The sequence below is a fragment of the Apteryx rowi genome, unplaced genomic scaffold, assembly GCF_003343035.1.
Source record: "Apteryx rowi isolate R43461 unplaced genomic scaffold, aptRow1 scaffold_6, whole genome shotgun sequence".
Lineage (NCBI taxonomy): Eukaryota > Metazoa > Chordata > Aves > Apterygiformes > Apterygidae > Apteryx > Apteryx rowi.
The window spans coordinates 2372828-2387301 of NW_020450871.1; the positions used below are offsets into that span (position 1 = coordinate 2372828).

Consider the following 14474-nt stretch of genomic DNA (forward strand, 5'->3'; position numbering starts at 1 on the left):
ATCTGGGGGCTCTGAAAGTGGAATCAGGGAGCTGCCTGCATGTCTGCTTCCCTCTTTGCTCTGCTTTATTTTGGTGTATGCTCATTCTTTTGATATCTTTCTTTCTTTAAACAAGCATTTGCGGAGTTTACACTGTGCTGCGGAAGGAAAGCCAGTGTGTTTGCATTGGAAATTAGGGTATAAACTTTCTACCATGCTGCGCTTCTTGGTGGTTCTGGCTTTTTTTTTAAATCTAGCATCGTGCTCTTTCTGCCCAGGGTATTTCAGCAGGCTGCTAGTACGGACCATTGGCTTCAGTTTTACTACTAGCTTATTTTAGCATAGCAAATGAGTTGCAGATGACTCACTGTCACACTGGTGAATTTGGAAGATGGAGGTTAGCAGTTCAGAGGGCCGTTTTCAGTTTATCTGCCGTAAATACTATAGCTGCAAGCCTGTTATGCCTCCTGAATAGTGCAGCTCAAATCGAGGGCCCTCGAAGCTGGGACTGAAAGCTGTCCTCTCTCTCACTGTCTGCACAGATTTTTTTCTGAGGAGGAACAGGTAAGGGGGGACACCGTGCTGTGTAGGCATTTAAAATAAATATATAAATCACCTGAACTTTTGAGATTTCAAGGAGGTCAGATACTACTCTGCTTTCATTTTTCTGTAGCATTGCTAGTTGGGTGAGATGTTCCTCTATTATGGCCAGTCTAAAACTAGGAGTGCTTTACTTGTGGGGTTTCCCCTCATTTAGGTTTGACTTCTGCGGCAAAACAAGCTGTGCTTGTAGCTTTTGAGGGTGTATTTGTACCCAGGCTAAAGGTACTTGCCAGCATGGCTCCTCTGCTCAGAAAGTTTGCCTGTGCTCATCTCTCGCTGGTGTTAGTGACCTGGACCATTAACTGTACTTTCTGCCTATAGTGTAAGCTGGAAAGGCTTTAAATTGAAACTAAGGTAAGGCTGCTAAAATTACCATCAAAACTGCCGTATTGCAGAGATCCATTAAAAGTGCTTGTAGGTGTGTTGCATAAACCCAGGTTTCCATGTGCCTGTTGATGAAGGAGAGGACATCTGTAAACGAGTTCCTCGTGTGGTTCGTTCATAATACAATAAAATCTGGGAAACGGTAGAGGGAGAGAGGAGAAATGCAGGACATCCCAGTCTGTTTATTGGAAGAGACTTTCTCCAGTTTCTGCCATGTAAAGCAGTGGTATAATTTGTCTGTGGGGAGGAATCATTTAGCATCTGATGGCGTAAGAGGGAAGTTTCAAAATTAACTCCGGTAATTGTTCCTCTGCGCAGTCTTACAATGCATCGTTAACAGATATGATTGCAAATAAGATACGTTGCTTTTGTTACACCTTAACCTTCCTGATATCCTCGGATTTCACCTCTTGAGTGGCCTTCCAGAGTTATCCTTTAAAAATCAGACTCTGTGTAGAAGCTAAATCTGATCTTATCTGAAGACCTAGCAAGTCTGATGCTTTTTCCACCATCTACCTTCCACAGTTACTGCTGTGGTCACTTGGCCCTGCCAGCTGTCCTGATTTAGAGATCAGGCTATTGGAAACAGCCTCCCTCTTTGTGAGGGGCTGTGTATAGGGCTCAATGATAACACCTTAGTCCTCTACTGAATAGAATAGAGTAAGGTAATCCTCCGTTTGSGGGAGATGCAAGATGGTCAGCCCTTGAATGCTTTGAACTAGCCAGTTAGTGTTTAATTATTTACTTTGGCTGGTAAAACTTATAGCTGTTATCTGCTATCAGTCCAGCAAATCTAAAAGCTGTGGTTAACAACTACATATGTGACTCAAGTAGCATATACTGCATTTCTCTAGCTTCCTGCCATAGTGAAGAGCAAAATGACTTCAGGTATGCTAATTTAAACAGTCTTCAGCGTGAGGTCACAGGCTATATTTAACCTGCCTATATAAATTAACCAAGTGGTACGGTTTCTTCTGCCTGCACTGCAAGCTGGCTCAGGTTGGTGGATGGTGGCCTTTGGAAAGGTCATTAAGCCAATCCACCCTTGCCATCTCCAAACTTAACTGCGCGCTGAGCTGGAAAGATGCTAAATGTAACATCAGCCTGCTCAGGCTTATCCTTATGAGAAAAACTTGTTGCTCAGTTTAGGGGACGATATCCTGGTGAAATGCATGTGGTGCAAATGCTCCTGTGCCCATTCGCGCAGCCGTCCTGCTGCCTGTAACCCCTGATATCTGCTCCTTGCATCTCTGGGGCTTAAGAGGAAGTAGTTTTGAAACAAAAATATTTATTTCAAAGCATTTCAAATAGTAAAATTCTTTAAAGTTTTGTACAAGTTCAAGTTGAAGCACAGTACTTTTCAACAGAAGAGCTCTGTTTCTCTTCAATTATATTACGGTAAGTGAGGAAGAGACCAGCAAGCAATTTATCGTACTAGTGCAGTTTCCGCCTTGACCAGCGATAGGGTGATGCTGATGGCAAACAGGACTTCCTTGCATGAACCTGCAGATATTTTTGCTCTGTAAGTCTCTAACCACTGCAGCAAAAACAACAGTTAATCTAGCCTTTTAAAGTCAAACGCTGGGGAGGGGAAAAGCTTGCTTTGGTTTCCTAAATGTGTTGCTGGAACTTGTGAATTGCACAGAGGCGAGATAGTCCCACTGACTTAAAAATACCCCCTAGCTTGCTGCCGAGGCAGTTGTGGGGCCGRAGCGTAGCATGTATCTGTGGCTGCTGAATTCTAGTTCAGGTGGCCCAAACCTCCATGGGACCTGGCCCGCCTGCATCTTGCAGGTGTTCTCCCTGTGGGTTTCTGGAAGCAAACGGATATTGCATGTCTCCAGTATCTTGAGGGGATGGGGAGGGGTTGTAATAGGCTCAATTTAACAAAAATAGCATGTAAAAGAGGAATCGTTGGTCAGACTCRTAGTTTTTGGTAACTGGCTTTAATACATGGCCATAAAAGCTTTAACCAGCCTTTTTGATGGGTGTCAGATATAAATGTGCATCTTCCTTATCTAGTTTTAACTCTTCATCCCTTGCAGGTCTCCACTTAACGTTTCTGCGCTGACACGTTCTTGGAGACTAATGCAGGGCCTGTGTCCTTGCTTTATTCCTTCCCCTCCCGGAATAAATCATGGCTGGGCTAAAGAGAGGAGACTCTGGTTTTCCTGGGCTTCTGTTAGTAGCTTGTCTCCTCCTTTCGGTTCTTGGCTTCGGGCCGCGGCTGGAAGAGGTGCGGTGTGGCCGGCGGCCGCTGAGCGGCAGCGCTGCCCGAGGAACGGCGCGGCCCGGGGAGCCAGCAGGGCTCCGCAGGGAGAGGGAGCAAAGGAGCGAGCGCCCGTTTCCTTCCCCCTGGTGACGAGCCAGGCGTCGTCCCCCCCGCGCATCCCGGGCGTTGCGTCCGCCCTGCCACGCTGCATGGGTTTTGGGCGTTTGGAGTCGCTTCCTGCTGCTGATCCCGGCCCGCTCCCCGCGGCGGCGCCGGCAGCGCAGGGACCAGAGCGTAGCCGCAGCGGTTCTGCGGGAAGGAAAGGAGCGCGCCGTCTCGGGGAGCCTGGGTGCCCAGGCAGCRGGGTCCCGTTCCCCTGCGTTGCGTCTTGGTGCATTGCTGTCAAAAGGGTTTTCTCACCGAGATGGATTAGTTTGGGCCGGGCTGCAACCTTATCCAAGCTTAAAATAGGAAATCCCAGGAACAGACCTGAAGGAGTTTGCTCATGAGAGTTGATCTCTGCCCAAAGGTTGCACTCGTTTAACTACTTCTGCATCCATTTCTAGTTGAGGTCAGTGCAGCTTTATGAGTAGTGGACCTGTTGTGGGGAGGAAGACTGTGTGTGTGTTTTCCCATTAACTCCTCTGGTTTGGAATTGCAGCTCTTTAATTAAACCAGTGCAACAGGGGCTGGCCCTGAGGTGCTATTCTAAGAATATTGTGTTCACATCTGCTTTTGGGTAAAACTTGGCCTGCTTGAGGTTAGCCTGCGCTGTTGTGTGTCTAAAAGCAGGAAGGAGCAGAGAATCAATCAGCGGGGCTCTGTCCCGTTGAGAGTCGAATGGATATGCAGTATGTTTTACCTCCGCTTCATTCTTAGCAGGGAGCACAGCAGCAGAAGTCCCCATGTGTGCAATCAGCAGAGAAGGCTGGAGTGTGCAACTCGCGCTTCCTCGGGGACGCGGGGAGTCGCGCAGCACAGCTGCAAAAGGATTTAATTAACCAGCATATGGAGAGCTAAGGCAAGCACTGGACTCTGCTCAGAGCCACCTCCGAGTCTTGAAGGGCGGTGATGACAGCCTAACGTATTGCCTGTTGTTGTTGTTGAAGTTGGGTGCTTTTTTTCCCCCCCCCCCTCCTTTTTACCTTTTGCTTAATCAGTAAATGGTTTCATCTAAATTCCTAGCAAAGGACCAGGCACGAGAGAACGGTGTGGGCAGTCAGTCGGTGATCTGTCTCTGTCACCTGATCTTTTTGTCCATGTGGCATTTGTCTGGGTTGAAACTGCAATAAAGGCAGTGCTGAGCAGATAATGGCAGCGCAAGCAGCAGCCTGACCATGGCCAGAAGGACGTGGAGACTGGCAAGGAGATGTTGATTCTTTGTTTTTTTTTTTTTCTCCTTGATATGTGGGCTGGGCCTTGAAGAGGATTTTGTTTGTTTGTTTTTTTTAAGTGGAGGATGGAGTCAAAAATTAAGTTTAAACTGTTTTAGAACTGCAGCATCCATTGCAAGGGTTGGTAGAGATTTCAAGGAAGCTGGCAGGCTCCCATAAAGCACTCCTGCCTTCATCAGGTGCTGCAACAACTAGCAAGGGCTTTTAAGGATTGCGATGCCCGTGCTAAAAACAAACTGGCTGCGCTCAGCCAGGCTGGCCCTGAGCACAGAAAGCTGCATATCCACATTGCTGACCCTGGGAACAAAAGATCCTCCTGAACCCAAACATGTTTGTGTTAATCACGGCTGCTTCCCGTCGGCCGGCAAGCGGAAACGGAGCCACTACCTCTTAACAGATGTACGGCGAGGAGATTACAGTGTGTGATTAAACACCCTCTCCATCACGTCCTCCTCTCGGCTGTCCCAGCCCAGCACATTAATGGACTGTCCCAGGCTGCCTGCCAAGCTTGGGCAGATGTAACAGGCGGGAGATACTTAATCTCCTGCATCCGTGCCTGTTTGGGAACTGTTCGCTAGAGCCAAGGCTTCTCCAAACGAGCTGCCCCTCTCACTAAAAGCACAGGCTGTGTTAACCTGACCTGCCTGGGAGGAGGGAAACGCGGAAGAAAGATATGGAGTTCCCACCATCCAGAAATGAGTACTTTAACTGAAAAGCAGTGCTTTCCCACGTTAGCTTCCACGGTGTGACTAGACCTGGGTTCTCTAGCAGACAAGGCACAGGCCAAAAAGTTGGACAGGATTTTATTTTTCATGGACTGACTTGCTTTTGATTGTTGCAGTTTGAGTAGAAGCTTTCAGGGGGTGGGAAGGAGGTGTTCCCTCTCTGTGTGCGTTTAGATGTTGCCTGGTATTGTGGTAGCAAGTCTTAGTGCCAAGTGCTGCTCTTATAATAGAAATAATCTAGGCTGGTTGCAAAAAATCAGCCATCCCATTGTGTGTTTAGGTAAATTAATATGGTAATGGTAGAGTACACTGCTTTATCAAACAAAAAGCTGTTTCTGAAATAAGAACCCTCTGTGGAACTTCCGTGGAGATCAGAATTGCAATCATGTCAGATATGTAAAACCCTCATCAGCCTAGTGGGTTCAATTCAAATACGAGAAAAAATTGAAAAGGTCATTTTTCTTGGGAGACAGCTGTGATCTTACTGCTTCGTTACAGCACTGGAGCAGCTGCATTTGTGTCTGAATCATAGGCCTCCTCTCTGCTTTTGTCTGATGGGATCCAATTTAACTTCCTGGAACTGTTAAAAATATGCCATTGTCTTGGCTAGATCAAGGAGAGAAATTGCATTAAGCTCTAGTAATGGCATATATATTGTTCCGTTTTTCCCTGTATCTGTTTTGTGGAGGATGTGACTTGGCCAGAGGTGGCTTGCTGGTGGGTGAAATTCATAGTTAAAGAGCCACGGAGATGGGTTCTTCAGGAGGGTTCAGGAGAACATGGGCAGGCAAACCACAGCGCTGTCTATGGGTTTGCCACTCGCCATGGCAAGCGCTTCTTGGGAAGGATCCCAGGAACGTGAGCAGCAGCGATGGCGATTGCTGCCTGTAGCGGTCCCAGTAAAACAGAGAACAGGCCACCTCTTGCCATGGGGTGCCACTGATTCTGGGAATGAGCATCACTCTACTTGTTCCTTTTCTTCTCAGTTGTAGAGGAATGGGCTTTCCTGGGTGTACAAGACACTACTTGGCAAATAAAGACAGCCTTAGCTCAAGGGAGAACGTTGGTTTTAAATAACTGCAGCGTTCAAAGCACGGATGACGGCGGTATCAAAAGGGAATGGCTCGGTACGAAAGTATAAGTAGCACCATCTGCTTTGCCAGGGCATTGTCTCTAATTCAGCGGCGAAGGAGGCTCCTGGAGTTAAGTAATTGGGAATAGTAGGCTCCTGGCTGGAAAGTGTGCCAACCCTTCTGGCAAAAAGCTGTTAAATCTTTGTTGCTGGCGTGTGAAAGTGATTCTGTGCATTAGGGCTCCAAAGACTGCTTAACCCTTGAGGTACTTAAGACATGCAACGATTTTGATCTTGGAACAGCATTTGGTTGGGTGTTGAGAATAAAAGGGGAAGGCTGGTCCTCATCAAGGTGCGTGAACGGCTCAAAGTCTGGCAGCTCTGAGGTGTGATCAGCAGTCATCCTGCTGTGCTGATAACGGCCGAGAACGTGGCCTATCAGCAAACGCACGCAAAATGGTGCCCGTTTTAACAGCTTGAGGAGAGACGCTTGGGGCAAAAAAGCGTAGGACAAATGGCTCATGAGAATTGATAGCAACAAGGTAGTTTTTGCCCCTTAAAACTAGTGGCTGCCTGTCTAAGATGCATCTGGAAGATGAGCGAATGGTCGCAAAACCCTGCGCTGAGCTCTCGGGACGTGCGGTCGCAGCCTTGGCTCTTGTCTTACTCTAGCCCTGTACCTTGCAGTGTCGAAACATGTCAGGTTTGCTGGCCAGGATGAGGGAACCTTTAATTCTTTCGATGAAAGCACAAGCTATTAAGCATCTCGCAGGGAACACAAATACAAACAAGTCAACACATTGCACCCCCTCCTAGAGGTAGCATCCTTGGAAGCTTTGGTCTTCATCCTGTTTGTTTGACTAGCGATCAAAAGCATGTTGCTGCTTACGTGCGTCTTGAGGCAGAGAAAATATTGGGACCTGAGGAGAACTCTTGAGTAGACAATAGTTACTTCTATGTATCTCACATAAATGTTCATTCTCTTTATTAAAATCAAATGGAGGTAATGCCATCAAAAAGACCACCAAAAAGGCTCTGTGCAATTGTCACCTTTCAGCGGTGGTGTGACCGGAGCTGGGCAAAGCTGTCTTCTGGGGCTTTCTTTGGCGTGGAGGGGGAAAGGATGCTTCATGGCCTTATGGGTTTTCTTGCCAGAGGGAGAATGTTGGGTTTGAAAGCCCGAGTCCTGGCAATTCTAAAGATGAAACAGTTGGATTATGAAACATGTACTTTTTCCAAGTTTGATTTGGATGGTTTTTAATCTTCCTCAAATTAAAGGAAAATCTCTTGTTTGACCCAAAACAAAATTATGTTTTCTTTGGACAGCCAACCGAAAAATGTCAGCTATATTCCCAGTGTTAGTCCGAGTTTCCTTGCCAGTAGTGTCTCCACAGCTCTCCTGCTCCGTGTGGCTTCACCAGACCCAGATTARTCGTGTTGCTAAAGTGTTTACAAGAACAGGAGAGTTCAGTGACTTGCTCTAAGTTTAGTTCAACTATTACTTCCAGTCTGCTTAAATTCATAAATATTTGTTCATATCCCACCTCCGTTTTACGGCCATTTGTCCACATCCTGCCTTTTAAGCAGTCTGTGTGGGTAAACACATATATTGTGAGGTTTAACAAAGCAGAACATAGATTTGCTGGTGTGCAAGGTGAAGCGGAGTTTCTGATGCAGCTGCAGAGCAGTGGCAAGCTTCCTGTCACCGGCTGTTGTGAAAGCCCCTTGCATGAAGCCTCAGTGTTTTGCTAAGGGCACGGATGAAGCTGATGTCCTTTAGAACCATGTTTTGATCCTTGCAATCTCCTCCTAGACATAATGTGCTAACCTGGTAGCTAGCCATTCGGCGAGTTTTAGTTGAACTGGGGCTTCTAGATGCGTTTTGCACAGYGGTTGTTCGCTCCAGCTGCGTTTTGTACCTGGACTCATTTCGCTCTCTAGTGGAGCACAGACCTGCAGATCTCTCCAGAGCRTCATGCCTCTAACAGTGCTGCCAACTCGATCCTAGATGAGAATCTGCAGTTAGGTGGGTGAAGAGAAGGGAATTCTTCCAATACCTAGTTACTGAATGGTGCTCTGGGTCTTCTCTTCCTTTAATACGTGTTGTCTTCCTCAGGAAACATGTCGAAAGTGTCAGGGGCTGTGGAAGGAGCACATGAACCTCACCTGTGAGCAACTGGCTGAGAAGGATGACATCAAATACAGGACATCTATGTAAGTGAGTTCTGCAGCTGGCAAAAATGGGGAGTGGTTAAACTTGTAACGGCTCTGGAYAAACTCTGGGGTGGATGAAAGTAAGGGACCCCACTGCTTGTGACTAATGGAGCCTTAAAATTTTGCTGGGTGTCATTACCTTCCGTCAGGGAGGTCCTAGGGATGTGAAAGCTGAGTGAGAAGGCTTCTAGGATTTCTTTCTGTGAAAAATACTTGGCAGTGGGACTGAGTGGTAACACAAGAACATGGGAGAGTTGTCAGCAGCCCAGACTGCTCCTCTGGCTAGCCCAGTGTCTCGCAGGCTGGCACCTGATCATTCTCAGAAGTGAGAAACCTCAGTTACATGTTGGTTTCCTTCGGTCAGGGGGGAAAAGAGGTGTTGCACAGAAGCATGTTGAGTCAGTAACTGGTTTATTACTCTTTGCAAATCTATCCTGGTGACGAAGTGATGAGGCATGGTTTGCTCAGCTGCTGCTTTCTAGCTTCGCAGAAGGGGATGTGTTTTCTTGCATGCATTTCTGTCTCTGCCCTAACCAGTCATGGCTATTTTGTAGGAATCTATACAGAATGGAGTTACATTTTGAAATACTCATGTGGAAATCCTGAATGTTTCCATAAAACTTTTTGAACTCTGATCTCTCATTGCTGCAGTAAATGACAAAATCCTTTGGCGTTAGGAAGCAAGCGGGAGTTCAGCCATGGAAGTGCGTGTCTAGTGCAGTGAAATGGGACCTGCCTGTATTGCCCAATCCTTTCCTTTCTGATTTAAAGTCTGTCTGGTACAAGCAGAGGTTGGAAAGCTCTACCACTGGGACGCTGGGTGATTGCTACTTGCTCATCCAACAGTCCATAATTTAAAACAAAAACATTTTTACACTCTTGATATGGCTTCTTTCTCTGCCGCTCCTTTCCCTGTAGGAAAGAGGGGTGAGGGAGGAGGAAGGAGTGTCATGTCCCTAATAAGGAAAAAAATTAGTTTTAAAACCTTTAGCAGAATGTTGCTGTAGATGGATGAGTTTTACTGCATGATACAATAAAAGCTTCCTTTTGAAGCTCTGTATAGGGAAAGGGAAGCACAGCTGGAGTTCAGGCCAAACTTCCTGCCTTGCTCAAAGTTTCCAAAAAAAAAAAAAAAAAAAAAACCAAAAAAAACCCTGCATCAGCAGCATCCTGTTGAGTAGAGGAGGGAAGAGCAGCTGCAGCTCAGAGCAGAGTCAGTCTCAAGTTGAGTTTTTTCCTCTCCATTCCTAGTGTATATCCAAATGGCTGGATGCAGGTCATGCCAGCTATAATTGCATGGCAGCTTTGCGTAGCTGCAGGTCAGCTGAAGTTTCTACCTCCAGCTGCTCCTTTTTTTTTTTTTTTTTTTTCCTGCCTTATTATTCACTACTCCTTTGGCTGTGCTGATGGATCAGTTTGTGGAGCTGCACTGAATTGCTGGATTGCTGCTGTCATCCTCCTTAAGATACCTCCCTATCTTCTCCCAAACATGTGCTGGGATTGCAGGCCCGCTAAAGTAGTTGGGTGGAGATGCTGGCTAAGAAAGACCATTCTCCACTGTCAGGTCAGCACAGCCAAAGGACTTGACTTCCCTAGTCAAAATGCAGTTCCCTTACTCTTCTGTCATCAAATTTCAGTTCTCCTACATTGTGAATTAAATTGTAACATGATCTCCCATGGTCAGAAAATTGGCCCTCAGGATGACAGCTTATATTCTTAAGTCTTTTAATTAAATGGCCAAGGCTTTCCTCCATTTCTCTGCCAAAATGATGTTGCTGTGAGCTGAGCCCTTGCACTGGAGCGTGCGCCACTCCCAGGCGGTCTCTGGGGGCCAGGCGCTGTGCTTTGTCCTGGCTTCCCATTTGTGCTCTGTTGGGTTCAAAAGATAGGCTGCACTGTAAAGCAATAACCTCTGGAAAACTTATGTAGGGAATCCTAAGAGAAAGGAAAAGCCCAGTCTCTATGGGAAAGATGTGATTGTTTTTCAGTTACTGATTTAAATTTACCAAAAAACAAATAATCTAGAGCATTGCAGCCAGGCTTGAAAAAATATGGTCATGGCAATTTGGTAACCAAAGCAACAGCCAAACATAAAATTAACTAGCAGATGACAGCAAACAGTTTGCTTTTCCTGAACTTTATCTCCTAGACCGTATTTCTCCGCAGCCAAGTCAAGAATCCACGTGGCCTTTGGCCCTTTGACTTTTGGGTTAAATTCCTTCCAAGCCAGAGCCTGGCCCTGCTGTGTTTTGGCTCGCATGGAAACCAGAACTGAGTCTGTAGAATGCAGTAGTGATTGACTTTCTTTCACTTAATTTGTTCTTGAGTTGTCATGGGTTGACTCCAAGTGGAGTTGAGCCCAGACCTCCTTGGAACAGCGATGGACTGTGGGGGTAGCGTAGGAGGAAAGGGGAGTGGGGAGAGGTGCACTGGGGAAAGGGAGGTTAAAGTACCGTTGGGATAGTAAAACAGTAATTTTACCGCAGACGGGCAAATGCAAACACTCCTAATTCTTGTCCCTCCTCTTGTGTTGCAGAGAAGAAAAAATGACAGCCGCCCGAATTAGAAAATGCCACAAGTGTGGGACTGGCCTAATTAAATCAGAGGGTTGCAACCGCATGTCCTGTCGCTGCGGTGCTCAGATGTGCTACCTCTGCCGAGCTGCCATTAACGGGTACGACCACTTCTGCCAACACCCCCGGTCGCCCGGGGCACCCTGCCAGGACTGTGCAAAGTGCTCTCTCTGGACAGATCCCACGGTAAGTAACGAAGGACTTAGTGTTTCGCGCCCTGATTTCAATTACTATTCAATGCCAGCGCATTGAAATACGTGTCTTCCACCAAAGGAAAGCTGTTCCTTTTAGGTAGCACACGTTTTTCTCTACTAGGACATCTAAAACGCATTGGAAACCTACTCCAGCAGAGTCACACCTGACTGCAACTGGGAAGTAACTGTTGTTTCTTTAGGAACAGCTTCTGTTGGAGGAGGTCTCTGGTTGGAAGTGCTCTGAACGCTGCTCTGGGGGTGCAGAGCTTGCAAAAAGAGCTAGCAGGGAACGTGTGCTAGCAGCAGGCATTGGGATTCCAGGGACTCGTTCCTAGTTTTGCGGCTGAGCGGCTGTATGGTCTGGCTTTGCATGTGAGGGCAAGGGGAGTCGTGTCTTTCTGGTGTCCCATAACTCTTGTTTTTTCTGATCATCTGACTGAAGGGCACAGAGTGAGCGGAGACAGAGCCCCTGAGAAAAATGCCTGAAAGTCAAAGGTCCAAAGCCCCCAGCACAAAGTTATATTTGTGTTGGTTCTCACAGCTGGTGTCTGCATTTGGAAGGGAAGAACTGAAATGCAGAGTGAGTTGTAAGGGAGGCTGTAGCAAGTAACTTAATACTTGGAGCTGTAATACAGCTTGGAGCTGTGATGAGCGTGGGATAACTTAGTGCACTATCTCTGTAGAGGGCTTCAATACCAGAAGTTTGGAGGGAGTGCAGGTAGGAGCAGGAGYTGAATTTCCTGATTACAGCAAAGTAGTAGAACAACATGAATGTGAGTCTGCCTTCCCAGGGCTTGTTTGAATTTCATTTGTTTCCAACGCTTCTTTGTCTAGGGCAACTGTAGCTTGCCAGACTGCTACCGGCCTGTCTTTCTGCAGGGAATGTGCAGTCCTTTGCTTACATAAAGCAAAAAAAATTCCACTCTAAATCTCTGCTTTCTACCCAGAGGCTCTTGGGGATTTCCCAGTGGTGTCCTAACTAGTATAAACTTTCTGATTCTGTTTGCCTTCTTTTATTCCCAAATTATTCTATCAGTGAGAACCGTTAAACTAAACAGACACCTGTTTCTAGACGTTCCYGCAGCCCCACGTTTCAGAGCCCTGGTTATGCAGTCCCCGGTGTCCTGTTCCACTCGTCCCGTTGTCCATCAGGACGTGATTCAGCATTCGGCAGCGCGAGAGTCCTTTGTTCCCGTCAGGCTGCTGACTGGGTTCAGTAATGGCATTTGTGCAGAGCCAGAGAAAACATGAGGCCTCTCAAAAAGCTCATACTGTATTTTAAAAATAAATAAATAAACAACACAAAGAGTGCACTGTCACCAGGCCCTCTCCAGCTCTCTAATTAACCAATGCTGTGGCAAAGAAAAATTTCCCACCGTCAGCAACGAGCTGGCACTGCCTGYGTTTTTTTGGATGACAGAGCATTGGTGGGCTGAGGAGTTGAGGTTGGGTGACTGTCCTGCCCGCAGTGCAAACAATAACATGAAACTCAAAGTGGAGATCAGTTTTGTTTTAAGGATGAAATTATGACCCGTTCCTAACCTGGTTAATCTGTACTCTGGCGTGGGGCGTGAAAGCAGGAGTTAACATGGTAGATGTAAACAGTGGGAGCGAATTTGAATCTTGACATGGGGATATGAAGGAACAAAAGGCCACTGTATCCGAAATATCTTTTCCTTTGCCAGGGAAGATGCCCACCCAGTTGACTCCTGCCTGCCCCTGCTCTGTAGGCCAGCAYGTTGGCGTCATTTCTGTGTGTTTCTCAACACCTGTTTCCTTTTTGCTCCAACTCCTCTGTTCTGTTGGCGTCAGTAGAAGGCCAGTGCTGCGTGGTATGGGAAGAGAGTATCTGTTGTAGGCTCACACGTTTGCAGCCGTGCTCCTCGTGCACGTAAGGACAGAGAAGAGAAGATGGGGTCATCTCTTATCTGGGGAATCTGCAGCCCATCRCTTAGGAGCTTCCACTCATCTCCCTGCATTAAGCTCTGCTGCAAACATGGGGAGGACAGACGTGGGCAGACCAAAGTGTGGGGTGTTTTTTTTTTAAGAGGGTGAGAGGGCGTTTTTGCTCTGACTTCCGATGAATACACGTATAACCTCAACTGGAACCATCCTTAGAGCAGACCTGCAGCACAGTCACAGTACCGTTGTCCATCTTGTCCATTTTTATTTCACAGGTGTAAACTTCAGCTTTCTGTCAGAACTGGATAATTCTACACCTTTGTTAAGAATCTGTTTTGGGTCTTACTCTCCATTATTTAAGGCAGAATTCAGTTTCCTTTAAAACAGGAAACCTTTCATTCTTTTCCAGATGTGTAACATTTTCTGTGAGTCTAAAATGATTCTTGAGAACATACAAGTAGATCTATTCATTAGTTTGGGTTAAAAACAAATTAAAGGCAGTCCTCTAGGAACTGCAGCATCTGTTAGTCTTTGTCTCAAATGATCTTGAGAGAATAAAGCAGACACTTCAAAATTTCCCATAATAAGAGGTTAGTTAAAAAATCTTGTCCCTGTGCTGTAGTCAGACTTGAGTTTAATTAAAAAGTTTTGGTGCAGTATCTGCAGCTTTTGAGGCAAGCTGCAGTCGGGCTCTGGTCAGCAGCTTCCCGGGTAGCAGGCAGCAATCGCTTCCTCGCTGCAGTTCTTCTACAGCTGATCGGTGCCCCACACCTCTGTGGGATGTGAACGTGTGCCAGGAGCTCCTGTCGGTAATCTGCTTGGCCCAAACATCCTTGTGCGTGTGTTCTGCAGCCCAGGGTAGCTCTGGCTCGGCTCGGCGGCTCTCTGAAGCRTTGCTCGTTATACGATAGGCTGATGTAATATTTCCAGCAACACAGCGCAGGGACGGAGTGGTGAGAACTGAGACTGCAAACAGCAAACTCTGGGCCTCAAGGGCTGAACCTTCCCTGACTTCCAGATGTCTGTAGCGGACCTCAGGTCGATCCGTGCATTTCAGCTGCTTTGTACGAATCCCGTGATGCAATTTGACTAATGCATTTTGATTGCTTTGGTAAACCAGATTCTGCTGTCGCATGTATTATTTTTAATTTAATACTCATCTTCAGACTATCAATAATATTACATAGCAGCCTTTTCTTTTGGCCTTAGAGTTTAAGACATT

General features: G+C 46.7%; 1 protein-coding gene across 9 annotated transcripts in view; it reads left to right on the plus strand.

Moving 5' to 3' along the window:
• RNF216 (ring finger protein 216) overlaps window positions 1-14474 on the plus strand; it is an 86555-nt gene that overhangs the window by 61050 nt on the left and 11031 nt on the right. For all 9 annotated transcript variants that reach the window (XM_026083074.1, XM_026083078.1, XM_026083069.1 and 6 more), the window contains 2 exons: window positions 8486-8583; window positions 11120-11342. In XM_026083074.1, coding sequence (XP_025938859.1) covers window positions 8486-8583; window positions 11120-11342 — 321 coding nt within the window. The remainder of the gene's footprint in view (window positions 1-8485; window positions 8584-11119; window positions 11343-14474) is intronic.